This window comes from Papilio polytes, unplaced genomic scaffold (assembly GCF_000836215.1).
Source record: "Papilio polytes unplaced genomic scaffold, Ppol_1.0 DF821911.1, whole genome shotgun sequence".
Taxonomy (NCBI): Eukaryota; Metazoa; Arthropoda; class Insecta; order Lepidoptera; family Papilionidae; genus Papilio; species Papilio polytes.
Window position 1 is genome coordinate 242,184 of NW_013527293.1, and position 24,095 is coordinate 266,278.

The 24,095-nt window shown below is 39.2% G+C and overlaps 4 protein-coding genes across 9 annotated transcripts in view; 2 read left to right on the top strand and 2 right to left on the bottom strand.

Moving 5' to 3' along the window:
• LOC106107719 overlaps window positions 1-7,996 on the top strand; it is a 45,420-nt gene extending 37,424 nt beyond the window's left edge. The window contains exons 45-66 of the mRNA XM_013288704.1: window positions 151-262; window positions 335-597; window positions 705-847; window positions 937-1,081; window positions 1,165-1,305; window positions 1,410-1,515; window positions 1,634-1,785; window positions 1,856-2,062; window positions 2,514-2,712; window positions 2,779-2,891; window positions 2,980-3,127; window positions 3,240-3,347; window positions 3,466-3,617; window positions 3,849-3,976; window positions 4,569-4,720; window positions 5,169-5,310; window positions 5,409-5,506; window positions 5,681-5,829; window positions 6,414-6,596; window positions 7,031-7,179; window positions 7,526-7,638; window positions 7,766-7,996. Of these exons, the coding sequence (XP_013144158.1) occupies window positions 151-262; window positions 335-597; window positions 705-847; window positions 937-1,081; window positions 1,165-1,305; window positions 1,410-1,515; window positions 1,634-1,785; window positions 1,856-2,062; window positions 2,514-2,712; window positions 2,779-2,891; window positions 2,980-3,127; window positions 3,240-3,347; window positions 3,466-3,617; window positions 3,849-3,976; window positions 4,569-4,720; window positions 5,169-5,310; window positions 5,409-5,506; window positions 5,681-5,829; window positions 6,414-6,596; window positions 7,031-7,179; window positions 7,526-7,638; window positions 7,766-7,996 (3,334 nt within the window). The remainder of the gene's footprint in view (window positions 1-150; window positions 263-334; window positions 598-704; window positions 848-936; window positions 1,082-1,164; window positions 1,306-1,409; window positions 1,516-1,633; window positions 1,786-1,855; window positions 2,063-2,513; window positions 2,713-2,778; window positions 2,892-2,979; window positions 3,128-3,239; window positions 3,348-3,465; window positions 3,618-3,848; window positions 3,977-4,568; window positions 4,721-5,168; window positions 5,311-5,408; window positions 5,507-5,680; window positions 5,830-6,413; window positions 6,597-7,030; window positions 7,180-7,525; window positions 7,639-7,765) is intronic.
• A 1,388-nt stretch (window positions 7,997-9,384) lies between these two features.
• Window positions 9,385-15,048, bottom strand: LOC106107735. Of its 5 annotated transcripts, none has more exons than XM_013288735.1 (15): window positions 14,466-15,048; window positions 13,589-14,246; window positions 13,093-13,266; window positions 12,765-12,922; window positions 12,181-12,276; window positions 11,974-12,088; window positions 11,831-11,892; window positions 11,505-11,650; window positions 11,224-11,318; window positions 11,071-11,143; window positions 10,791-10,929; window positions 10,595-10,718; window positions 10,358-10,471; window positions 10,012-10,191; window positions 9,385-9,751 (listed from the first exon to the last, which is right to left on the bottom strand). In XM_013288735.1, exons 1-15 carry the CDS (start codon window positions 14,916-14,918, stop codon window positions 9,582-9,584), a joined length of 2,757 nt encoding a protein of 918 aa, XP_013144189.1. In that variant the 5' UTR covers window positions 14,919-15,048; the 3' UTR covers window positions 9,385-9,581. The 5 variants fall into 5 exon arrangements, with proteins under 5 accessions (XP_013144189.1, XP_013144188.1, XP_013144186.1 ...); XM_013288734.1 differs by having other exon boundaries at window positions 11,505-11,647; window positions 12,723-12,922; XM_013288732.1 differs by having other exon boundaries at window positions 12,723-12,922.
• A 242-nt stretch (window positions 15,049-15,290) lies between these two features.
• LOC106107725 (ubiquitin-fold modifier 1) lies at window positions 15,291-18,389 on the top strand. Of its 2 annotated transcripts, XM_013288714.1 has the most exons (4): window positions 15,291-15,423; window positions 15,508-15,564; window positions 17,588-17,718; window positions 18,180-18,389. In XM_013288714.1, exons 1-4 carry the CDS (start codon window positions 15,320-15,322, stop codon window positions 18,251-18,253), a joined length of 366 nt encoding a protein of 121 aa, XP_013144168.1. In that variant the 5' UTR covers window positions 15,291-15,319; the 3' UTR covers window positions 18,254-18,389. The 2 variants fall into 2 exon arrangements, with proteins under 2 accessions (XP_013144168.1, XP_013144167.1); XM_013288713.1 differs by lacking the exons at window positions 17,588-17,718; window positions 18,180-18,389 and adding an exon at window positions 15,687-16,804 and having other exon boundaries at window positions 15,397-15,423.
• Window positions 18,390-19,361: 972 nt separating this feature from the next.
• On the bottom strand, window positions 19,362-23,878 carry LOC106107723 (GDP-Man:Man(3)GlcNAc(2)-PP-Dol alpha-1,2-mannosyltransferase). Its single transcript, XM_013288711.1, has 9 exons — window positions 23,687-23,878; window positions 23,209-23,436; window positions 22,704-22,936; window positions 22,189-22,406; window positions 21,734-21,856; window positions 21,264-21,425; window positions 20,655-20,853; window positions 19,716-19,899; window positions 19,362-19,510 (listed from the first exon to the last, which is right to left on the bottom strand). Exons 1-9 carry the CDS (start codon window positions 23,704-23,706, stop codon window positions 19,429-19,431), a joined length of 1,449 nt encoding a protein of 482 aa, XP_013144165.1. The 5' UTR covers window positions 23,707-23,878; the 3' UTR covers window positions 19,362-19,428.
• Window positions 23,879-24,095: the final 217 nt, after the last annotated feature.

Genomic DNA, 24,095 nt, shown 5'->3' on the forward strand with positions numbered 1-24,095 from the left:
GCTCGCCTTCGTCGCCGAGCCCGGCCTCGTGGTGCTGGATGAGCCCACTGCGGGGGTCGACCCGGCCGCTAGGAGGTACAATATAGAACCCCTTTCAAACTTTGCTTCAAGGTTCGAAGTTCCATCGTTGTAACAAAATCATTTTGTCAGGGACATCTGGTCGATGATATTGAAGTTGCGCGAGAACAGGACTATCCTGCTGACGACGCACCACCTTGACGAGGCGGAGCTGCTCAGCGATCAGATAGTCATCATGCACAAGGTACTACTTACCTTTTAAAATTTATGAGCGATTAAATCACAATTGCATCTTTAACTTCTTTTTTTCCTTAAGGGTCAAATCCATACAACAGGATCACCAATAGAAATCAAACGTTCCCTCGGGAGTGGCTACAAGCTGACGGTGATGTATCCTGATACCAGGAGAAAATTGGATGATCATTGTGAGGTGAAAGATGAAGAATGCATAGAAGAAAAGACCAACCTCCTGCTCGTGACCGTCAGAAATGTCATCAGGAATGCTACCCTGGTCGACGTGAATAGATCGGAGGTTGAGATAAATTTACCGTTCTTCGACCAAGATGGCGTTAGCAGCAAGTAAGGGATATTCAAAGTAGAACTATATTTCGACATTTCAAATGTTTACGTATTGCTCAGTGCTCATATGCTTATCTATAGTTTTAACTATATCTTCTGTTTGCTAGCTACCTTGAGTTGTGCTTGGCACTGGAGTCGCAACAGGCGGCGCTGGGCTTCCGCGACTTCAACCTCGACTGCAGCAGCCTAGAGCAGGTCTTCTTCACCATCTGCCACCAGGCCGATGCTCCACACCAGAACGTTGAATTAGGTAAGATTTGAAGTTTTTACTTTCTACAAACCAGCTTCCGATTCTCAGTGTCAGTTACATTATTTGTAAATCTTTATAATAAGTTTCAGACACACCATCTAAAAGTGCATCGACAACCAGCCTGCGAAATGACAAAGCCCCACTTGTCCCACGGGAAGGCCCACTGGTGGGTTCGGTGTGGGATCAGTTCGTGGCGCTGTTGTACGCACGATACCTGCATTACACGAGAAATAGGTAACTACAGTTTGGTACTACGATATTTTTCTTGTCTTAATTCATCATAATGATTCCCTCGCTGATTTTGTCCATGTTATTAGGTCTCTACTGTTCATGTTGGTGGCACTTCCTTCGCTGTTCGTGTTGGTATCGATGGCATTCTCTAACATCCGGCCGCCGCCCAACAGCGAATTCGCTCTGCCTCTGCACCGCCTGTACGACAACACAACCGACTACCTCATGTATGTAAAGGCAAAGAATTTAATTTTCTTTACACTTAGAAGCCGATTTGAACTAAAATTTAATGAAACATTCAAAATGATTTTATAATTTTCATGTTTTTCAGTAAAAAGCCGTTGATTACTGACGATAGCGTCATCAGTCCGCTGTTTTCTCAAGACATCATGAACATACTAATTGGCGACAAGCGAGCGAGAAACTGGACAGATGAGGTAATTTAATGAATTAGGTTACTAGTGACACAACATATTGTTGTCTCTTTTTTGACACAGAGATTGAAAAGGTAACCCTCGGCAATAAACAGGTGCATTTATCATTTGCTTGTTCCAGGACAATCCTGTATGTAATTGTGTGGTCTTAAAACAAGAATGTGACCTGAGTGCTGTTAACAGCAGTACTCTTCCAGAATTGATGATGTTACCCGATGCACATACTCTCAACAAATGGCTTGTAGCCTCACACGATGTTTACATGGAGAAAAGGTATTATACAGCCGTAGAACCTACAAAAAAATACGTATCGCACGTGCTACTTATAGTGAAATGTTTGTAGGTACGGCGGCTACTCCTCTGTGATCAAGAATAACATGTCAAACCTGATGGTATGGTACAATAATAAAGGATACCACGCCATGCCCACGTACGTGAGCGCGCTGCACACGGCGGCGCTGCGCGCGGCCAGCGGGCGCCGCTACGCCAGCATCACGACGTACTCGCACCCGCTCAAGATATCCAACGAGCCCATCAACAAAGATACTGTGTTAGTACAAACAAAACTTTCCTCACGATCATTACAATGTTCTCTTGATTTTTTACGATATCTACTTTCTCGTTTACTAGTTCTATTTTTTTTTTTATAATATGAGATGCTAGCGGTCACCTGAATTTACCGAAATGCGAGGACTTTTCTCCTTCCTATGCGTGTCCTCCACCGTCAAATCCAATTTTCCTTCCCATCTTTTCCTCTTAAGAAAAGGATGAAAAGGGAAAGGGACTAAAAAGAGGCCTCCGGCACCACACTCATCAAACGAAACGCGGAAATGATCCCACTGCACGCCTGTCTTCAGTGTAGTCGTGGTATTACATACGGCCCTGTAGTACCAGAATATTAAAGCGGGCTCTGCCACTGTTAAACTATAAATTTGTTGCTCTACCCAATGTTTCTCATTTTCGTGATTATTAGGCAAGCGTATCTTGATATTATGTTGTAGTTACCAGCACATCGCGGACGCGGGCGTGTCGGCGATGCTGCTGATCGCGTTCAGCTTGGCGAGCGCGGGCGGCGCGGTGCGGCTGGTGACGGCGCGCGCCACGCAGCAGCAGCGCCTGCAGCTGCTGGCCGGCGTCACCCCCACCCTCTACTGGGCCTCCGCGCTGCTCTGGGACATGGCGGTCAGTATAGTACCAGTGGTCAGTGGGCATATCGCAGCCCCAAGATCAACATGAACATATTTTTGAAAACAACTTTCTTTCCAGGTAATTGTGGTCAACATTATTATTACTGCAGTCGTGCTGGAGGCATTCCACTTCCCCGTATTCGTCTCTAGAAATAATTTGCCCGCTATTTGTCTCCTCATCTTTTTGTATGGGTGCGTATCTACCCTTTAACTATTAAAGAGCTTTTTAGAAATATTCTCGAATCTATAATTCTGGTATCTTTATACATTTTTCTTTTAGTTATGGTTGCGCGGGCGTGGTGCACGTGACGTCACGTCTGTTCACGCAGCCCAGCCTCGCCAACATGCTGCTCTTCTGCGCCAACACCTTCGTTGGTGTCGTTGGCATCGCCCTCCTGCTCATACTCGACATCATCTCCGAATCTGATGTGAGCTGCTTGACATAGAATTTTTATAGAACATGATTTTTCTTAAAGTGATAGTATAGAAATGTTAGCATATTTCAGAAAGTAATAAACCTAATCTCACCAATGTAAACAGGCGACAGATAGAGCGCGCTGGGTGCTGCACAAGATCCTCATGCTAAGTCCGCAGTTCACACTCGGGGACGGAGTGCTGGAAATCGCTAAAAACACGATACGAGCACAGGTTTGAAGACATTTTTAAAAATCTATATTACATCATCAGAATTTTTTAAATCCAGTTACTTCAAACTGCAAGATATTTATCTCCTGACAGTACAGATTTTGCGAATCTATGTTCTCAGGTGCTGGGCCAATTCGGTATGGATACGTACCGCGACCCGCTGACCAGCGACCTCATCGCCTACCACTGCCTCGCCCTCGTCCTCGTCGGCACCGCGATGCATCTCCTCAACCTCGCCATCGAATATGATTGCTTCGAAGTTCTACTAGCTAAGTAAGTAACCGAAAGACGTATTCATAAATATTAGGTTAACATTTCAGTAAGACACAAATTAGAAAATGGAAGTAAAAGATTAAATCCAAATTCTAACAAGAAAATGAAAGAGAAGGACCAAAATATAGGAAAACTCGATTTAGGAGAGGATAGATGGAGACAGGACATTTTCTTTTTCTTTCTTTTGTTTGTTCCCTTTGTTTTATATCCTAAGGATGTGTATGTATTAAGGTTCCGTTCCGAGCGCGTAGAGCCGCTGGCGGACAGCGAGCTGGAGCCCGAGGTGCTGTCGGAGCGCCGCCGCGTGCTCGCCGCGCGCGCGCCGCTGCGCCTTAGGACCATTGGCAATATCAACGCAGGTATTTAAACACGGTTAAATCTTGAATCTTAAATTTTATTTCGTAATAACGAATTAATCTTCACAAAGAAAGTTGACGTTTTATTCTTATGCAGTAATTTTGAGTCTCCTAGCCATTGCGGAGCCAATCTAACCTACTCTCAATACCACTACGTAGTTACTAAGACAGGCCTATAGTATAGATTTATCATGAGAAATCTAGGTATTCTTTGACAAAGAGAGTGTGCGTACACCTTTGACTAAGCTATCGCCCAACTGTTTAGTTATGCTTTGATTCCTATAAGCGTATATTTTTAGACAACTTATTTAATTGATACTGTCGCTTTATACTCAGAGCAACACTTCTCGTCAGAACGCAGGTTGCGCGCCAATCTATCCATACTTCTAGTGACATTGACAGCTGTCAGCTAGGGACGTGATGTTTATGCAGATAATCTAGAGTTGCGCTAACTCTATAGCACGGTACTAATGTTGTTCATATGGAGGTACACTATTTGATTGGTAGTTGTGCAACTAAACAATTAGTCAAAAGCGTGTGCCGGCTCTAAAAAACTTTGACAGCAGTAAGTTATTTTATGTTATTTTATGTCCAGGTTTCATAGACACAGAGGAGAAGAAGGGTCCGATGCGCGCAGTGTCGGAGGGCGAGGTGGCGGCGTGCGTGCGCCTCAGCAAGGCCTACCCCGCGCTGGCCGGCCGCCGCCTCGCGCTCAGGGACCTCACACTCGCTATACCACCAGGACAGGTATCACATCTTACAATTTATGACGAAAATTATACATAAGTCGTATTATGTATTTATGTATCATACCGATTGCAACACACAAATTAGCACTCGTAAATACTCTTAGTTGCCAAACAATTTTTAAATTGGTTTATTTAAAATTTATTTATTTATTGAGATAAACCAACCGGACAAAATTATAACACATACACATTTTACACAATACAATAAGTAACATGCGGATAATTTGTCCTAATTTTATATAGATATACACGACATACATAGAAAAAAAAACAACAGTACAATAGTACACATACATATATGTGAATTTATTTAATTAATTATTATCACTTTTCTAATGACTAAATTAATTTAAATAAAATAAAAATAATTATTTTTTTGTAAGAAAAAGTGATATATCTTAGTAGACTAGCATCATCCGTTCGTTTAAATATTTGTGTAAATCCAGTGTACAGCGCTGCTGGGTCAGAACGGCGCCGGCAAGTCGACCACATTCTCAATGCTAACTGGCGAGGTGCGGCCCAGCGCTGGACACATCTGTCTGCGCAACACACGCGCTGGCCCCAGAGACCTCTGCAATGGATTTATAAGTAAGATATCCCACAAAGTGGCAAAATTTCCAGTCCGAATAATTTTTAACATGAATTATTGTAACTATTTTTGTGTTAAATGCGATATACTTGTACAGGTTACTGTCCACAAAGCGACGCCATCGATCCTTTGCTGACGGTGCGGGAGACGCTCAAGTTCTATTGCAGGCTGAGGGGCATACAGGACCAGGACGAGGTGACATCTAGTGTCTATTCTATCGTCTATCTATTCTTACCTTACTCTACGTGGGACAGATCGATCTATCTTGGTTCAATTCAGTTACTCTCTTCTGAATAATGTAACTTTCAGCACAATCCATCTACTTCATATTTCAAAACATCTGTAGTTAAAATGTATGTTATTTTACAGGTGATCAGAAGGACAATAGACACGTTTGACTTGAGCAAGTACCGCGACGTGCGCAGCGGCCAGCTCAGCGGCGGCAACAAGCGCAAGCTCTGCACCGCCATCGCCTTCATGGGCAGGACGCCGCTGGTGCTGCTGGACGAACCCACGAGGTACGTGTCAGAAGAAAACGTCAATCGTAACAAGATGTTAATACACTATCAGATTATACTAGACGAGCTGTTGCCTTGCGGCTTCGTCAAAAAAAATATTGTTTACATTTGTGAAATCTTCAATTGCAAATGTCAAAATTTAAATGCGCAATTGACAATGACAGCCAAAGGATAACAATTATCGTTTCCATGGCAACATTGCTTCCTTGATGTTGGCAGTTTGTAATTTTTGTCCCTTTCCCGCATGTCCTTTTGCCAAATTATTTACTCGGTAAGTTTAATAGTGTGAAATATGTAGCCCAAAGCATGTCGTAAGCGTAAGACTTTTTATTAAGAGACATACTGTGATTGCTGACGTACGGAACGAAGTAGTATGTAACAAAAATGTATTTGTAACAACATAATTAAACTAAAAACTCAAGCCACCACCTCCCGCCATAATGGCGCACTTTTCCTACACGTCTGAATGACATTGACAGCTGTCAGGGACGGGACGTCAATAGCGATGACCTAGTGTTGCCCGATTTTTTTAACTATAAAAAGATAGATAAAGTATTGTTGTATACATTTACCCTTATTCCCAGTGGCATGGACCCTGGCTCTCGGTCGTGTGTGTCCCGCGGCGTGCAGCGCGCGTGCAGCTCGGGGCGCGGCGTGCTGCTGGCCACGCACGCGCTGGACGACGCACGTCGCTTGGCCGCGCGCGTCGCCCTGCTGCAGGCCGGCTCCCTGCGCGCGCTCGCACCTCTAGACCAGTGTTTGAGACGGTAATTTAATATTTATTATGCCACTCCGTCCGCGTGCAATTAAAAAAGTTCGTAGCTTGTGTTCTTCCAGACTATCTTCTACATTTATACCAAATTTCATCGAATTCCGTTCAAGACGCTTATGCTTTTTATTTTTGTGACCGTTTTTGGTGGCACCCCAGCAGCTAGTTAGCTCATAGCTTTGAGATTTTAAGTTTATCTACTCTATTTTTAAAAGCGTTGACTGTTTGAGCTGCGAATACACTATCCGGCAGCCTGTTCCACGCCGTGACTACTCTGTTAGGCAAATAATGATTAAATTAATTCTTTTTTGCACGTAGTTCTTTTTTAATAGTTTCCAAATGCAATCCAGTAGGTGTTCATTTTAGTTTAGTGCATTATTATGAATTGTTGTGAAATTTATCTATATGGAAGAATTGTTTGTGGGCGGGCAGGTTTGGCGGCGGGCAGGCGGTGTGGTGGCGGGTGCGCGGCGGGCGCGCGGCGGTGCAGGCGGCGTGGCGCCGGCTGCGGGCCGCGGCGCCGCACGTGCAGCTGCACGCGCTGCACAACAACGCGCTGCACTTCCTCCTCCCTACACACTGTATAGGTATCCACTAGTTAAATATATGCCGGAGTGACGAGCGGTTGTCTAATTTAATTCTGAAGGTAGATCATAGACCCGGTAACTTGTGCTCTATTGTAGGCGGGCGTCTTGCGGAGGGCATAAAACAACAATCGCGTAATATCAAAAACACATACATTCACGATATTTTAGATTCACCAAAGCAGAATTTACGAGGAAAGCTAACCTCAAATTATTGGGAAAACTAACAAAAAAATATTGTCATAGTTGTCCGCTTTGTAGACTTTTATTGTGTATTTCATTACTAAAGCGACACCTTTAGTGAATGAGCCATTAGTGCACAGTCATTTTTGTTTGTGTGTAGTGGATGGCAAGGAGGTGCAGACGCGTGTGAGCGACGTGTTCCGTCTGACGGCGGAGCTGCACGCCGCCTGCGACCTCGAGGACTTCACAGTCAACCAGAGCTCGCTCGAACAGGTCTGACCTCTACACATCTCTAACTCATTTTAAGAAATCACTTGCGATTAACTTCGAAATCTAGAATATGTCTAATAATAAATTTTTCTTATAGATTCGTTGTGTAACCGAATGTTTTTATCTGCAGATGTTCCTAAATTTCGCCGGCTCGAGCAGATCGCGTGGCACAGAGCTGGAGGTATCTGAGTCTCCCCCCGTGCTCCCCGCCTCACGCTCCCAACCTCCTCTATGCTCCTCGCTCCCCCCGCGCCCTCTGCCTCCCCCGCACTCCCCGTCACCCCCGCGCTCAACGCCTCTCCCGCGCCCTCCACCCTTATCTGTGATAGTGATGTCACCGCGCTCTGAGACACATTGTTAGCCGACGTGCCGAAGTGGCCAAAGACTTAAAGGTCTTGTCTATATCCTAAAAATATTGTCTACTAAATCACGTGGAGTTGCGAAAAAATCACTAAACATGATAGATAGACAGGGGCTTAATATGCGTCAGTTTGGATGTATGAATCGTATCTCCCAAACTACTTAGCGGATGTCAATACAGACCCAGATGTAGGACATAGTTTGTATGGAAATGGGCTGAACAATATGATTTTTTTTTAATTCCGTGCAGACGAAATCGTGAGCAAAAGCTAGTTACTAATCTGTGCTCTGTGTTATCTGTGCTTTGTAGGTACTAAAATTCACGTGATTAAAAATGTGGATTTAGTGTGAAATACTACATTTAGCGACTAAGGAAGGACTGTGAGTGTGACAGTAAAATATTAATGTATTAGTATAGTATTGAATGACTTGTAAAAATTGTATTAAAGGTGTGTGAACAACATAACCTCAATATCATGACATTATTTTAAAATCTTTGTTTAATTATGTGGCGAAGGTCAGATCAACGAACTTTCAAAACATTAATAAAACTATCCTCGAAAAGTAAGAGAATATAAAGGAAAAAATATAATAAAAACGGGATTAATTTTAAGGTTAAGATAAAAAAATACTACCCAAACATACAAGACGAGAAAAGTTTTTATATTTTAGATTGTGAGTAAGAATTTTTTTCCTTGGAAAAGCGATTGACAAAATGAAATGAATACGTGCAATAAAGATAAATATATTTTTGTATATTAACGTGGGTTTAAAACAATGTCATTCTGTTTTAAAAATAAATGACGGTTATAAAAACTCTTACGTTGTGGTACTTAAGAGATGGGGTAAAAAAGCAAAACTTCAGTCCAATATTTTTGGTTTTTAAACTAAGCAAATAAATTTAAGGTTATTAAATTGGTATGTTAGCTTAAAAATGTGGACTGATGAATATTCGCTTTATATCCCATACTTGTGACGGCCAAAGTTGAAGATAATTCCTATACAGAGAACTTTTTTCCTATTAATAAGTGTTTAATATAAATGTAATATAAGTAACGTAATATCTATTTGGATGACAGATATACAAATATATTCATCCCATTTGAGAACATGTAACATAACCTATTTCTTGTTAAGAATATATTTTGAAGACATTTTGATAATGGAAATTGATCTTAGAATTATGAAGTTAGACGCAAAATTAAAACATCGTTTGTATTTTTGTATGCGCTCTGTGATATAATTATTATGTGTTTGTACGTGAATAAATAATTTGGAATGGTACATGTGTTTTGAATATATCTTATAAACCCCAAACCTAGTATCCAGTATTAAAAAAAAAACAAAACATTTAATATGTTTAATCTTTATTACAGAAATAAAAGATAGATATACATAAAGTAACCAAGATTCTTAGAATATGAGATCATTTGACTAAGAAGTAATGAATATTTCATTTATATATTTAGAGAGCATTTAACGATTTAAAAAAATTCTTGACATCTTAGATCTTTAGGAGTTTTACAGCATGTGTTAAAACTGTACAACTTTTAGTTTTGAGACATCCTGTATCACATCTTGGTATTTTAGTTGGCATCAAAGGAGGTGGAGATGATGCCAGCGGCGTGCTTGAAGCGCGCCACCAGGAGGTCCAGGGTGCGGAAGACCAGGTCCTTGTTGAGGTCCTGGTGCCCCAGGCTGGACACCGCCAGACGCACTGCAGCCGACATCGACTCCTCGCTGAACACGTATACTTCTGAAAAATTACAATTACTCAATCATTAATTCTTTAACACATTTGAAATATTGGAGAATCTTTTAGAAATAAACACTGACACTAGAGACATTTTTGCCATTATGAGATCGCTAGACGGCGTTGATTTCGTGTTAGAACACGATATCGTCATCTCATTTTACATATTTTAATAAAAAAAAATAAACACGATGACTCAAAATTGTTATACAACACATTCAAAAACCGATAATTAAGAAAATTAAATGTTAAATACTAATTACCTGGTATGACTGCCATGATAGCGGCGCACGTCTCGTCAATATCCAGGGGACGGAGCTGGTCATTCTTGCTGGTCAGGTCCAGCTCCTCGCCGGATAACTGCTGAAAGACTGCGAACACCTGCTGATGCAGCCACGCGCCCAGCTCGTCCAGCCACGACGCCAGCAGAGATTCCGCTAGGTCTGGAAGTTAGAAATTGATGGGAAAGCATTTTAGTACAGCTATAGGACAAATAAGTAACCTCTGACCTTGAACTTCCGATCACAAAGGAGAGTACACTCGCTTGAAGAATTAGAAGGTTCCTATGTGTTCCTACAATCGGAATGTATTAATATTAGTGGTATTTACCAGCAAAGAGCAGCGTGGCGAGGCGGAAGGCGACGTGCGAGCGGCACAGCCCCGCCGCGCCCGCCAGCGCGCACGCGCCGCTCCAGCCCGCGCCCGCGCTGCTGCACCACTCCTCTGCACACGCACACAAGGCTCCAGTTGCAGCACTAAGCCATAAAGGTTGCTAAAATACGGCAAGTCTCAAGACACCTTAGGTCTCTATCGAAGGCTGCTATCTAATGTGAGTACATATGTTACCGAAGTCAGCGGGCGGCACGCCGGGCTCGGGCGCGGCGGCGGGGGGCTGCAGGGGGTCCAGCGCCGCGTCCACCTGCCCCAGCGCCCGCCGCGCGCCCACCAGCCGCGCCACCGCGCCGCCCACCTGCCGACACGCGCCCACACACGTCACACAGGACTGCGGCCGAGGTGATTCAGCGGCCGCAGTCTTACTCACGCTGAGGTCCGGCGACGTGCACACATAGTGCCAGTCGCGTGGCCGCGGCGCGCCCTCGCCCGCCGCGCCCTCCGCGCCCTCCGCGCCCACAGCCGTCTTTATAGAGTTGAACACGCCCGTCACTGTCCGTTGGAACAACCTGTCAGAAATACCAAGCTCTGACGACCACCACAAACACCTTTCTAGAAAATAACAAAAATTCTCGACGAAAAATCCATACTTCTTTCAAGCTTTATGCTTAAATCGCTACAAATATTGCCTAAAAGAAGATTTCACTTACTTGTCCAAGCGCTGCATATTGTTGGATGTTTGTCCAGGCGAAGAATTCCTCTCCATGTTCATGTCATACTCATCTAATGAACAGATGTCTATTATTAATTAGAAGAAGATATAGAAGTTTGTCAACAGGTATGAAAGTGTGAGTAGAATTGACCTGCGAGCGTGGCGGTGTCGATGGGTCGCGAGGAGTGGTGCTGCTGCGTGCGCCCGCGCGTCTCCTCCGCGCCCTCCCACCAGATCTCCTCAGACCTGTCAGTCAATAAGGACAAACTAAAACCCCTCCTTTGTATCACTTCAGATCATTTACTACCTTCCAAATTTTCAACTGCTCCTACAAGTATTACACTAACAAGCTTGTATCAAGAAATATTTGACACAGTGTAACAGGTATTCTAGAGACTTGTAAGACAGGTTTCAATGGCGTGTGAAGTGCACCTGTAGTGCGCAGTCTCCGCGCGCTGCTGCAGCAGACAGCGCAGTTTGGCGATACTAGTGGACAGGTCTGCCGCCTCCTCGTACTCGGGCTCCGGGGACTCCGACCCCGGCTCCGGCGGCGGCCAGCTGCCCGCGCGCCGCACCTGCTACCCCAACCAATACTACTCTGAGACAGAAGACCAACGGTTCCGATACTAGAGACCTACATTCCCCTAATTTCCAGTGTTAATCATGATTTTTAAGACATGATAAAATAGACTAATAACTATTACGTCCTCCTTTTTGCCGTTTTTTCTTTTTAAATTTGACACCGATTTTAAACTTACCATGCTATCCTGCGACGTCACTCGATGTTGCTTCACCAAATGTGGTACGGCGCCGTTTTCTTCTAAATAGGAATACATTTAATTTAGTCCCTATTTTAGTTTGTAAAAATAATGTACTGTTTACAAAACACGTATTTACATACCCTTGTATCCAGACGCAATGTCCCTGTGCTCCTGTATGGGCTTTCTGACCATATCCTGCGGAGGAGAGATCTTCTCTGATGCTTTTTCCTTGGCTTGATGCGATGGAGATTTCTCCTGGGGAAATAAACCACTGTTGTTTTTTTGGTCTATTTAGTGACGTATATCAAAGCGAAATCCGTACATTTCCCTATTAAAGTCAAACTAACTTGTGAGTCATCGCTGAGGCCGGTGAAGCGCAGGCCTTTCTTGATACCCGCGATGCCAAAGTCCAGTAGACCCTCCATCATGCCCGCCGCCTCGTCCTGCACACCCACTAACTCTTACACTATTCTTTAATTCACTATTATACGAGTAATATGCATGCGTTCAAAATCTGAAGACCAACGTAAACCTATGACAGATCGAATTCTACATAAAATATCGTAACCAATGCCATAGGTAGGTTTTTGATGAAGTAATAGCATCTGTATTTTTGTCTAACATACCAAAAGAAATAATAAACAGAAGTATTACATGCATTATATGCCAAGCAACATTGATTCGCATGATTGACACATGCCGTCTTTATTTTTTCAAAGAGAACGTAAGGGATAGCGTGTCAATATAGCAAGCAGTTTAGCATTATACCCTGTTAAGTTGGCACATTAAGCAGTAGAATAGTCCATAGGTCCGACGTGCCAAATGAATTGAAACTATCATGCATGGTGGAAAAGCGTTGAAAGCAGAAAGTCCGTGCTGAGAGACATACACTGGAACGGTTGCGGGGCACATCTATGTACGTGTATGGGACCTGTAGGTCGCCTATCTTGGACTTGGCGTGGTGCACTGTGCTCTGGATATCCTTGAGGAGTTCAGCTGGCTTCGGGCTGCTTTCCTTCTTCACGGGGCTCGGTTCAGCCTTCTGAGGGCTGCTGTCCCCACATTCTAACTCTATCGCATCTTCTTCACCTATAGTTACGTCATTTTAGAAAGGGGAAGAAGTTAGGCTCCCCAAGATCTTAAAGCTTCCGAAATAATAGGGCGTTTAGAAATAAGGGATGAAATTATAAAAAAAATATGATTTCCCTGAATTAATCGGCGTATTGTTATTAAAACTAATAATAAGGGTATTAGCTTACCGAACCAAAAAGGCTGTGGTGATTTAGCTCTGGGTGGATTAGGGCTGCCATCAGGGTCTACATCCTGTCCCCACAACCGACTGAGGGTGATCTCCCCATCCAAGCTAGCCAGGAGGTCCTGCCCCAGGCTGATGCACTGCAGATCCATGTCAGTCTCCCAGGTCTTCATACTCCCTGAAACCAAGAGTCTACTTATTGGAGAAATCTTACTTCTTACTAATAATGTGAAAAAGAGGGATGGAGGGACAAAAGGATATTTGTTACTATGTATCTCCAAAACAGCTCACACACAGAGTCTGGAAGATCACATAGGCCACTTACATTTTTTTTTCACATGAACAAAATAGCAGGTTAAAACTAGTAATGTTAATAAGATATCATAGACAATGGTTTCATTTCCCATGATGTAACATAAACCCAATATAAAAGTTAATATCGAAATAGCTGAAAACTCTACTAAAACTGGTAAAAACTAGAATTATGTATTTAATGTTACCTTCAATTACTCTATCGTAAATCTTGACTTCATTTTTTCCTTGCCTCCCCCGTCTCTGCCTTAGTATTGGTGATGATTTGATGTCCATTGGCTCTGAACTCTGCATTGCCTTCTCTTCTACAATACTCTCCATTCTCTCTTGAAACTCGTCTACTCCTTCTAATCCTTTTTGGAATGAAATTTCATCGGATGGAGACTCTACATTACAGAATAATGGATTTATTTCAGTAAATATTTCTTCAGGAATAACTTTTGATTCACATTCTTCTGGAGCTGGCGACTCAGTATTTTCTTCTTTTTTCTCCTTTATCATTGAGAGTAATTTATCATTCAGCCAGCTGGGATCTGCCAATGTACTATTGATGAAAATGTCTAGTTTTTTAGATAATACCCTAACTAGGATTTCCGATTGTGGTGTATCCCATAATTCCCAAGGAATAAGTTCCTTTAGTACAACTCGCAGTAAATTTACACAATGATCTGCTGATTCATATTTCTTATCATTGGATACAGGGTGTGTTTTTTTGTACAAAGATTCCACGGAACTTGTAGGTGACTCTTCATGCCTCTTTAATGCTTTGCTATACTCTTTTAAATGGCTTGTTAGTACCGCACAGATGTCAACGTAAACATCCTTAGTGTCAACTTTTTCACATATCTAAAATGCAATAATTTATTGTTAGATTTTTAACAAAGTAATATAATGGTGCAATTCAATGATAAGTCACATGAATGAATTTTTTACGTATGTAAAGCTTTTCAATATACAAACATATTTTCAAATATCTGATTATACAGTGCTCTTAAAACTCAACATTTTTTTGTCATGCAATTTCAAGCTCTGGCAGAAAGTCATAAGAGTAATTTTAAAGTGTACCTGAAACGTCTTGCTAATCATCTGATCCAACATTTGTTTGCAAGCAAACGGGAAACCAATTTCTGGCGAAATATATGCCATGTACCATGATGATACCAATTTCCTCTCCAATACCGTTGATATAATACTGAGCTCATTAATGTCATATTCTTTCGGTTCTTTATATATCTTTCTTTCAGTTCGAGGAAGAATTCCAGTCAGAAAAGAAAGTCTCGGATATTTTTTTACCAATCCCTCTAAATCATATTTTATCGGTTTGTTCAGATGTAACAGCCACTGAATAAATTTAAAGCTAAACAGCACAGATATTACGAAGACTGAAATTAAATATAAATGAAACCATATTCCGGTTATAGGAGAAATATTTGTGACATAGTTAAGAATTATACAGATGAGTGCGCCGCCACACGATATTATAGTCAAATCTTCGAGTACATTTCTTTTTAGTAACATGGTTTGGCTTGGTTAAATAACGTACGTAGTAAGTCGGGAATATAAGCTATTGATTTTTCCTAATATTATTGATTGTATCCATGTTATTGATGAAAGTAATTTGTTTATGTTTTTGGGCTTGTGCTGTCACTGTCACTGTCATCGTTTTAGTTATCAGCTATTTTCAAAGAGTAAGTCATATTGCCAAAACTATTAATTTCCATTTCGTGGGTAAATAGTTAAATTAAATCTTTACAAAACCCGACATAATCGTTGTAATATTATAAAGGTATAATTACTTGTAAATTTGCACTACTTATCACGTTTTATACTTTTCTTTTTAATGGTTCGTGAAATTGTTAACTCTGGAAAACTGCCTGTAGGTAAAAATCACGTTATTTTTGTATTTACTCTTTGGTTTGATGACATTGACGAAATTGTCAAAAACGTGCGTACGTCACGTCATTGTCATCAATTTTGCAACATCGAATTTGATTGTAATTAATTTAGAAACTTCGTACAAAATGTAAGAGAAAATCAAATAAATATATACTTCTATGTTTTTCTTGCAACGTTGATCTAAGTTTAATTCATAAATATATTTTTTCAGGTCGAAAGTAACATTCAAGATTACCTTGACTTCGGACCCAAAGTTGCCTTTCAAAGTGTAAGTTGTTATTCTTATATTTAATATACGTAGTCGTTTTACCATACGGGTGGTCAAGTATGTCATAAAATGCAAATAAAGTTATAGGCAAGCGTTCAATAGGTTGTAATCTTTGTTAACAGATGAACAGAAGCTGACCACTGCCAAGAGAATGGCTGTTGAACAATTCACTGACTTTATGAACGATTTTCTTTACCTATGTCAGTTAGACGATTGGCCCAACAATGATACAACTGAACTTGAGTTAAGGAATGCCTTTTTAATGGCTCAGCATGTTGTAAATTGCTTAGATATGTTACAACAGAAGTCTGTGATTAGTGAATTTATCTCAAAATTAAATACTGAGAATATATCTCATGTTCTATTAAAGAGATGTTTAGAAGATCCACCAAAGTATATAATGAAAAAAATCATTCAATCATCATGTAAAACAAGTATAATGGATGTAGGATTTAAATTGTATGTAGAATTATTCTCTGAAGTGAAACTGGAGGCTTGTTTGAGTGATCTATTTTTAGAAACTGCATCAAAAGAAACATTATTAACAAACATTGCTAAAGAGTTCCCAAAAAATAATGTTTTGAAATTGAAAAGTGAATTTTTCCTTTCGGAAATTAGTAAAAGTGATTTTGAAGAATGTAAAACAATTATTAAAGATATGTTCAGCAAAGATAATGAATCAATACAATTATTAGTTATATGTTTATTAAATAAAGACACAAAATACATAAATGGTGTAAAATATATTATCGATATATTTAAAAATGTAATGCAATGCAGGGATGTAAAATATAAAAGTTTCTGGAGATGTTTATATACATTACGGGAAAACTACTTAGTAGATTTTTGTATAGAAAATAATGATTTATTTCATTTATTATCAAAAGCTTTAATAGATTGTGGGAAGTTATTGAAAGAAAACATGTCGGCTGAATATTTTTATATAGATTTAACTTATTCTGAACTGCAAAGTATGTTACGGAAGATCTGTCAAAATGAAGAATTGAAAATGGAGTTTCTAGAACAAGTGGAGAATACATGTGACATAGATTTCTGGAATAATATATTGTTATAATGATTATTTAATATTTGAAGTATTATTTTGACTTGCCTATAGCTCTATCAGCATGTAATTAAGGTTCTGTGTCAAGTTAATGATATGAGATAATGAGCGTCGGTGGCTCAGTGGATTGAACACTTGACTTGTAATCTACAGGTCTTGGGTTCGAATCCCGCCATGTACCAATGTGATTTTCGATTTTTCAAATTTTCATATGTAGATAATTTACCCGACGTTCTTACGGTGAAGGAAAACATCGTGATGCAACCTGCACATATCGGCGAAGAAATTCAAAGATATGTGTGAAGTCGACCAACCCGCAGTGGGCCAGCGTGGTTGACTATGGCCTAAACACCCTAATTTAGCGTAGGCTCCGATCCCCTCGGTGGGGACATATAGTGAGCTGGTGGTGTGTCAAGTTAATATAATTTTGTATGTTTTTCTTTCATAACTCTACAGTATATTTTATTGTCTATACTAATATTATGAACAGGAAAGATTTGAATTCTGTATGTTTTAGAATAACTCAAAAACTACTAGGCTGATTTCAAAAATTCTTTCGCCAATAAAAACGTTATAAGTGAATAACATAGGCCGTGTTTTTTTTATTTTTTTGACGCTGGCGAGTCGCAAGCAACAGTTACTAGGTAATAAAATTGAAAATTGTCTTTATTTAATAAGGTATTTTATTATACGCAACATAAAGAACTAATGGAAATATTTTTAATGCATTCTTAAATTCAATTAATATTGCCATAAGAATAACTGGCTCAGAACTTTATAAACAGTTTTCTAGTATGAGTCTATAGGAATGTAATAGCTTGGTGGAAAAAAGGTTGTCCGAATACTGAAACGATTTTTAAAAAATCCGTAACTAACAATATTTACGATAACATTTTTATGAATTTTCACAATTCAGCAGTTTGTCTAATAATAGCTACTGGATATTATGAATTGGCACAGACTAAGCGTGCCAGAGGCGACACCGTTTACTGCGGTGCTGAAATTCGCTGCGGAGGAGTTTCGGGTGGAGCCTGCGACCAGCGCCATCATCACTGACGATGGTATCGGCATCAACCCTCAGCAGACAGCTGGTTTGTATATATATAGAAACCTTATAGAAAATTGATTATAAGAAAGTCTTAAATATTTGTTTGTTAAATGAATTCTTGACCATAATATTGTTTAAGAAGCCTTGGTTACTGAATGGTCACTTTGATGTCATCATAATTACCTAATCATACAGCAAAATTCAATATCTGATCTCGAACCATAATTTCGAACCAAGAATAATAAATTCTGACCTGGGGCTCTTAACTATCCAAATTATTTTTTCTGCAATTTGATGAGAAAATTTATATTGATAGGTATTTTTGATTATTTTAAACATGACATTATTATTATTTTAAAGATAATTTAAGATTTTTCATAGATTTGAATGGACGAAGAATTAAATATTTATTTTGCCAATATTATTACAGTTTCGTTCGTAGTATTTTTTAATACTTTTAATAAGTTATTAGTTTTGTCTATATACAGTTTTTTTCACCTACAGGTAATGTATTCCTGAAGCACGGCTCAGAGCTGAGGTTAATTCCTCGAGACAGGGTCGGCAATGCCTCTACTTAAGTTACGCTAAGTACATTCCATTGGTGTTAAGTGATACTAAATGCATTGTTAAGTTGTCTACTTTTGTTACGATTGTAACATATTTTATTAATAAAATGCTTTTTGATGTATTTGTAAATGCATTAAATAATAAAGAGATTATAAATATCTTAAAATCTTGTTTAATTTCTAATTTACTTACTATTGGCTGTGTCCCGCGACTTCGTCTGCGTAAAGTTTATACTATTAAGTTCATTAAATTTTAAGGAAGCCTAAAACACCGAGTAATAACTCAATTGTTACGAAGACGGCTTTAGTGAATTTCAAAGTTCTTTTTATACAATAAGGTGGAAAACGAGCAAGCGGCCACCCGAAACCGCCAAAATGACCAAGCGACCGCTGCCCATAGACATCCGCAATTGCAGATGCGTTGCTTACCCTTGTCCGACGAAGGAGGGGACGCAGTTAATTCGTTTTTCGGATTTACTCGATACAAATTTCACCCCCCTTCAAAGCAGGTGTTCATAGCCTTTCCTTGTGTAGAAGCCGTTTTATATAATTTTTTTAGTAAAGATTTCTTTTTAAATAGTCAACGTCAGCATCTACCTGCCCTTAGCCCTACGGAGGGTCGGCACATTATGTACGTATTTGTTGCGCTGTCTCTCCTCGAAAAGCTTATTTAATTTTAAAATAAATTAACCTATTCATTAACAGATAACGTTAGTTCGTTTGTGTTTTTGAGTACCGAACACCAGGTAGCGCTAGTGAGATTATTTAAAAAATGTTTCAAGTGAAGTGTCATCTATGCCTATATATTATTTTGACTCTGGTCATAAATTGATATATATATAAGTTCTCTTTTAGTCTTACTAATATTATAAATGCGAAAGTTTAGATGGATGGATGTTTATTAGAGTTTGTTGCCTAAAGGACTTAACGGATTCGATGACACTTGGGATAGACAGAGCGTAGTCTGGAAAAACATATAGGGTCATTTTTTAATGATTATACGCGGACGGAGTCGAGGGCGAAAGCTAGTACTTCTATAAAATTCCGATTACATTTTAGTTGTATTAATAAGCTTTGTTGGTGTTATTGTTTAATTGTTCAGTATAAAAAAAAAACCAAAAACTTTGGTAAATTTTATTTTATAATTACACTTACATCTAATGGAATTACAATAAACAAGCGATTGTTCAAGTCATCACAAAGAGCGGCTCCGTGACGCGGATGAAGGACTTCTCAAACTCTGCACTCGAAAAGCGATCCACTGAATCTCTGAAAACATAAATAAGTCATTTATTTGACGTTATTAAAAACAAAAATATGCTATTTCAGGTTATTTTTATGGCAAATTGAAGACGCTTTTTATGGTAATATGCAAAAAATAATTTGCTTGCTGTAAGAAAGATTGCAGAAAACTGTCTGAGCAAAAAATACGCTTAGTTTTAACTGAAAAGTAAAATTTGAAGCGTTAAGTAACCTGGCAGCTTGAACTATCTGTTTCCGATCGTCAGTGGACATGGCGACCACCTCGAGTATGGCGCGCGCGTACTCCAGCGGCTCGGAGGCCAGGAAGCCAGTGCGGCCCAGCACGATGTCCAGCAGCGGGCCGCCGGAGCGGTGCGCCACCGCCACCAGCCCCGCCGCCATGCTCTCCACCACGCCTGCACACTCATACTTCAATATACACGTTTTCAAAGAAGTTTAAAAGCTAATATTATAAATGTGTAAGTTTAGATGGATGGACACACAGTCGACCGTCGGTGGCTCAGTGGTTTGAACACTTGACTTGTAATCTACAGGTCTTGCGTTCGAATCCCGCCATGTACCAATTTGAGTTTCGATTTTTTGAATTTCATATGTACATAATTTACCCGACGTTCTTACGGTGAAGGAAAACATCGTGATGCAACCTGCACATATCGGCAAAGAAATTCAAAGATATGTGTGACGTCAACCAACCCGCAGTGTGCCAGCGTGGTTGACTATGTCCTAGTCACCCTAACTTAGGGTAGGCTCCGAGCCCCTCAGTGGGGATGTATAGTGAGCTGGTGATGATGATGAGATGGATGGATTTTTGTTAGAGTTTGTAGCCTAAACGGCTGATAGAATTTCGATGAAATTTGGCATAGATGTAGAGGATAGTCTGGAAGAACACATAAGCTATACACTTTTTTTTTATCCCACGCGGACGGAGTCGCGGGTGAAAGCTAGTGATATTATAAATTCGGACAGTTGGGTTATTTATTGGATAGATGGATGGATGTTTGTTAGAGTTTGTAGCCTAAACGGCGGAATGGATGAAATTTGGCTTAGACATAGGCAAGTCTGGAGGAACACATAAGCGAATAGTACTTTTGTTTTTTCAACTTCCACGCGGACGGAGCCGCGGGAGGAAGCTAGTAATGTGAATACTGACTGATGCCGAAGTGCTCATTCCACATGGCGTGCAGCGCGACCGTGGAGGTCTGGTAGAGCTGCAGCAGGCGCGCGTACGGCACGTTCACCTCCAGCTGCACGCTCTCCTCCAGCGCCAGGTGGCGCGCCAGGTCGCGCAGGTGCTGCACCAGCTCCTCGTCCTGCGCGTTGCGGCACGACCCCACCAGCACCAGCTTCATCTGGCACATGCGGAGTTGGCACGTCGGTCATAAGGGAACTCTACTGCACGGTGTGCCAACTCAAAAAGTTATATGTTGACTGAAAACTGACAATTCGAACTGAGCAATTCGACTGACAGTTCAATTTTCCTTAAAATCCAGCTTTAACTGAACAGTTTAAATTATTAGAATTGAACGATTGTAGCGAGCTTTACCGTGAAGAATTTTTTATTTTTGTTTGTTACAAATAAACTTAAAAAGTATTGAAGCGATATCAAAAAATCTTTTACCATTAGAAAGCTACATTATTGAGTGACATCAGATATTTGATTACCAGATTATTTCAAAACCAAACACATAGATTCATTATTATTAAAACTGTAGGACTTTTTTTTTTCTAATTCACATGAATTTAGATTGAAATATAATACCTTGTTCCACAGCAGTTCATTCTTGACAAGCAAGTTCCTCAGCTCGTACATAGCCTGCAGCATCAGCGGGTGATCCTTCTCCGGTCTGAACTGAGCCACCGATAAGATCCTGATTGGATCTGACTCCTTCACTAGCGATCGCAACTTCTTAAGCTCAGATACCTGCACATTTAAAAAAAAATCAAATGATACCTAAAAAAACACCAGATAAAAAAACACCACTAATAAAAAAAATAAAATAATTGAACCTCCTCCTTTTGAAGTTGGTTAAAAATGGTCATAACATAACATTAAAGTATCTTTAGGTTTATTTGACTTGAATTAAAAAAAAAAACTTAGAAAGGATCTAATCCAGGTTGTAATGTCTATTTGTAAATTCAACTAGTTTGAAATAGATTAAGCTTTTTTCAAATAACTTGTATCATGTATTCACCCAAATATTAAGATAGACAAGATAGTAAGTTACTCACTTCACAGGGAGGGTAAACTTTATGAGTAGCGTGGGGGACTCCCCACACATCGTTGATATGTTCCTCAGTCCAGGTCCCATTCACCATCACTACGTCCGCACAACGCCCTACTACACCATAAAGCTGACAAAATAAATACTATTAAAAAAAACTGACTGACTGTGGTTTTAATGTTAAAATGCCATGGAACAGTTGATTTACAAAAAGTTAAAACCACATTTTATTTAATTTACACAACAAACTGCAATTTATTTGTGTAACACATAGAAAAAAATAAAAATAAGACGATAAAAAAGTGATTTTGCGGAAGATTTGAACTATTTCATCTCATTTTTTTATGGAATTAACATACATAAAGAAAACCTTTTCTGTCTCTGGCAGTCGGGTATTAAAATTATGATAATTCTCAAAAAGTTTTTAAAATATTTTTATTATGTAAACTTAGTATCACTTACCCAACCGAAAATCTTGTAATAAATTAACTTCAGCCAAGTGAATAATGGATTCCTTGCGATTAGACTTGAATTATTGTATGATACAATACGGTGTTTGACTCTCCGCATCATAGCTGCTGTGATTGTGGGGTAGTGGACATAGCAGATCACTGGACATTGCGCTAGGTATCGGAATATGGGGTATGTGAATGCAAAACCAGTTGTGTCTATGAAGATATCTGGAAAAAAAATGGGTAATGGGTAAATACAGATGGGAAACCATTTTGATGCATTTCGCAAGCCTGTTTTGAATAACTTAATATCTGAAACTATTTATTATCATAACTAAGTACATTTTAAGTTGTAATAACGAATTTTTTTTAAATACTTATTATTTATCCTAACACTGTATATAGTGCCAGGGAATTTTGAGGTCAATTTTAAGGTGGCTCATTTAAAAGTACAAGGCATTTGTTTTTGTAAGTGGATCACCGCAAAACATTCTGACATACATTTTTAATTATAAACACATTTACCTGGATTCAACTTTAATAGCGCTTCCATTCCCAACACCATAGAGCCTAAACTTTGCATCAATAATGTGAAGTAAGAATATGTATTTGCTTCAATCAACTTCTGTGCACTAAGTCGCACAAAGTTCAATTTCTCTGGCTCCACTTTCACATTGAATTGGTTTTGTGCTTTGTCCAATATTTTCTTTGATTCTGCTGTCTCTACAGTGTAAATGTAGATAGTTGCACTTGGATACCTACATGTGAAAATATATAACAAACCATGTATAATTGAAAAATATGAAGTTATAAAAAATATCTATACATAAGAATAAATAAACAAATTCATTTATTTAACAATAAACTTGTTACAAAGAATTGACTCAGGGTTCTCACACTAAGCACAGCCGGTATCGGGAAGACGCAGCTCAGCAGATTAATTAAAACACTATACATCATTAGACTGCAACATATTTAGCTATAATTACAATGTAATTGTAAGTATGATTTCAAAAAAAGAAATATTTACCGAGTTAATACAGCTTTGATAGCTACCCAGAGTACCCTCTCCCCACCTCCACCTGCATTGCAGTAAGGATGGAAGAATGCCACATTTAATCCATCCTTCTCTCGCCTCTGCTTCTTTCGCTCTTTAACTCTCATATACCAGGATGCGAAAATAAATGCGAAAGGAATAACTACGAATATCGAAATTAGTAGGAATGTCATTATCATCACAGGAAGAACAAAGAGTAACCTGTAAACAAATTTTAAATTAAATTCATGAGTAAAAGCAAAGACAATTAAAAAGAGTAACGTATTATATACGCAAATATAACTTAAGTACTATAGTTAGTACATTATTATGTAATTTATTGAAACTTTTGTATAAAATAATATAACCTTAATTAGAAATATTGTGTGAATTTTAATGAAAATCTTATGTGAATCATTGACTAATAATTGAGATGATAAATTAAATGTTTAAAGAAACAGTAATAACTTACGTGAATAATATCCAAAACATTTTGTCCGTTTAATATATATCTGGCAATTGAATTATAAGTAAAGAGAGAATTAAAGTTTAACAATTCTTATTACGGTTCTATTACATTAAATACAATTTTAAGTATGTTTCTTCAAACATTTTTAATTATTAAATTAATCACCACCCCCACGTAAACACCGGCCACCATAGACAAAATGACGTCTCCTTATTTTTTCCTCTTCAGAAAACGTCAGAAAGTAAATGCAACAAAACCGTACAGCCAAGACGCATAGACAGTTTGACTCTATAAGGTTTTTAAAAACAATTAAAAGAATAAAAAAAAAACAGAAAGATGTAGAAATAAATCTGAAATGTTATGCATTTTTCAGACACAATCAGGTAATCGAAGAGTAGGTTGAAAATGTAGA

Bases quoted from the DNA above. Each gene is read 5' to 3' on its own strand.
- LOC106107735 (XM_013288732.1), bottom strand. From the start codon at position 14,918: ATGTTACTAAAAAGAAATGTACTCGAAGATTTGACTATAATATCGTGT. The intron at 10,719-10,790 runs GTGAGTAAGACT...GCGTGTCGGCAG, and splicing joins GCACGTCGCCGGACCTCAGC to GTGGGCGGCGCGGTGGCGCG. The intron at 9,752-10,011 runs GTAATTAGTATT...GTAATTTTTCAG, and splicing joins TATCATGGCAGTCATACCAG to AAGTATACGTGTTCAGCGAG.
- LOC106107723 (XM_013288711.1), bottom strand. From the start codon at position 23,706: ATGTTTTGGATATTATTCAC. The intron at 21,857-22,188 runs GTAAGTGATACT...TTATTTTGTCAG, and splicing joins ATTACAAGATTTTCGGTTGG to CTTTATGGTGTAGTAGGGCG. The intron at 19,511-19,715 runs GTTACTTAACGC...TTATGTTTTCAG, and splicing joins CAGATAGTTCAAGCTGCCAG to AGATTCAGTGGATCGCTTTT.
- LOC106107725 (XM_013288713.1), top strand. From the start codon at position 15,716: ATGGCTGTTGAACAATTCACTGACTTTATGAACGATTTTCTTTACCTA.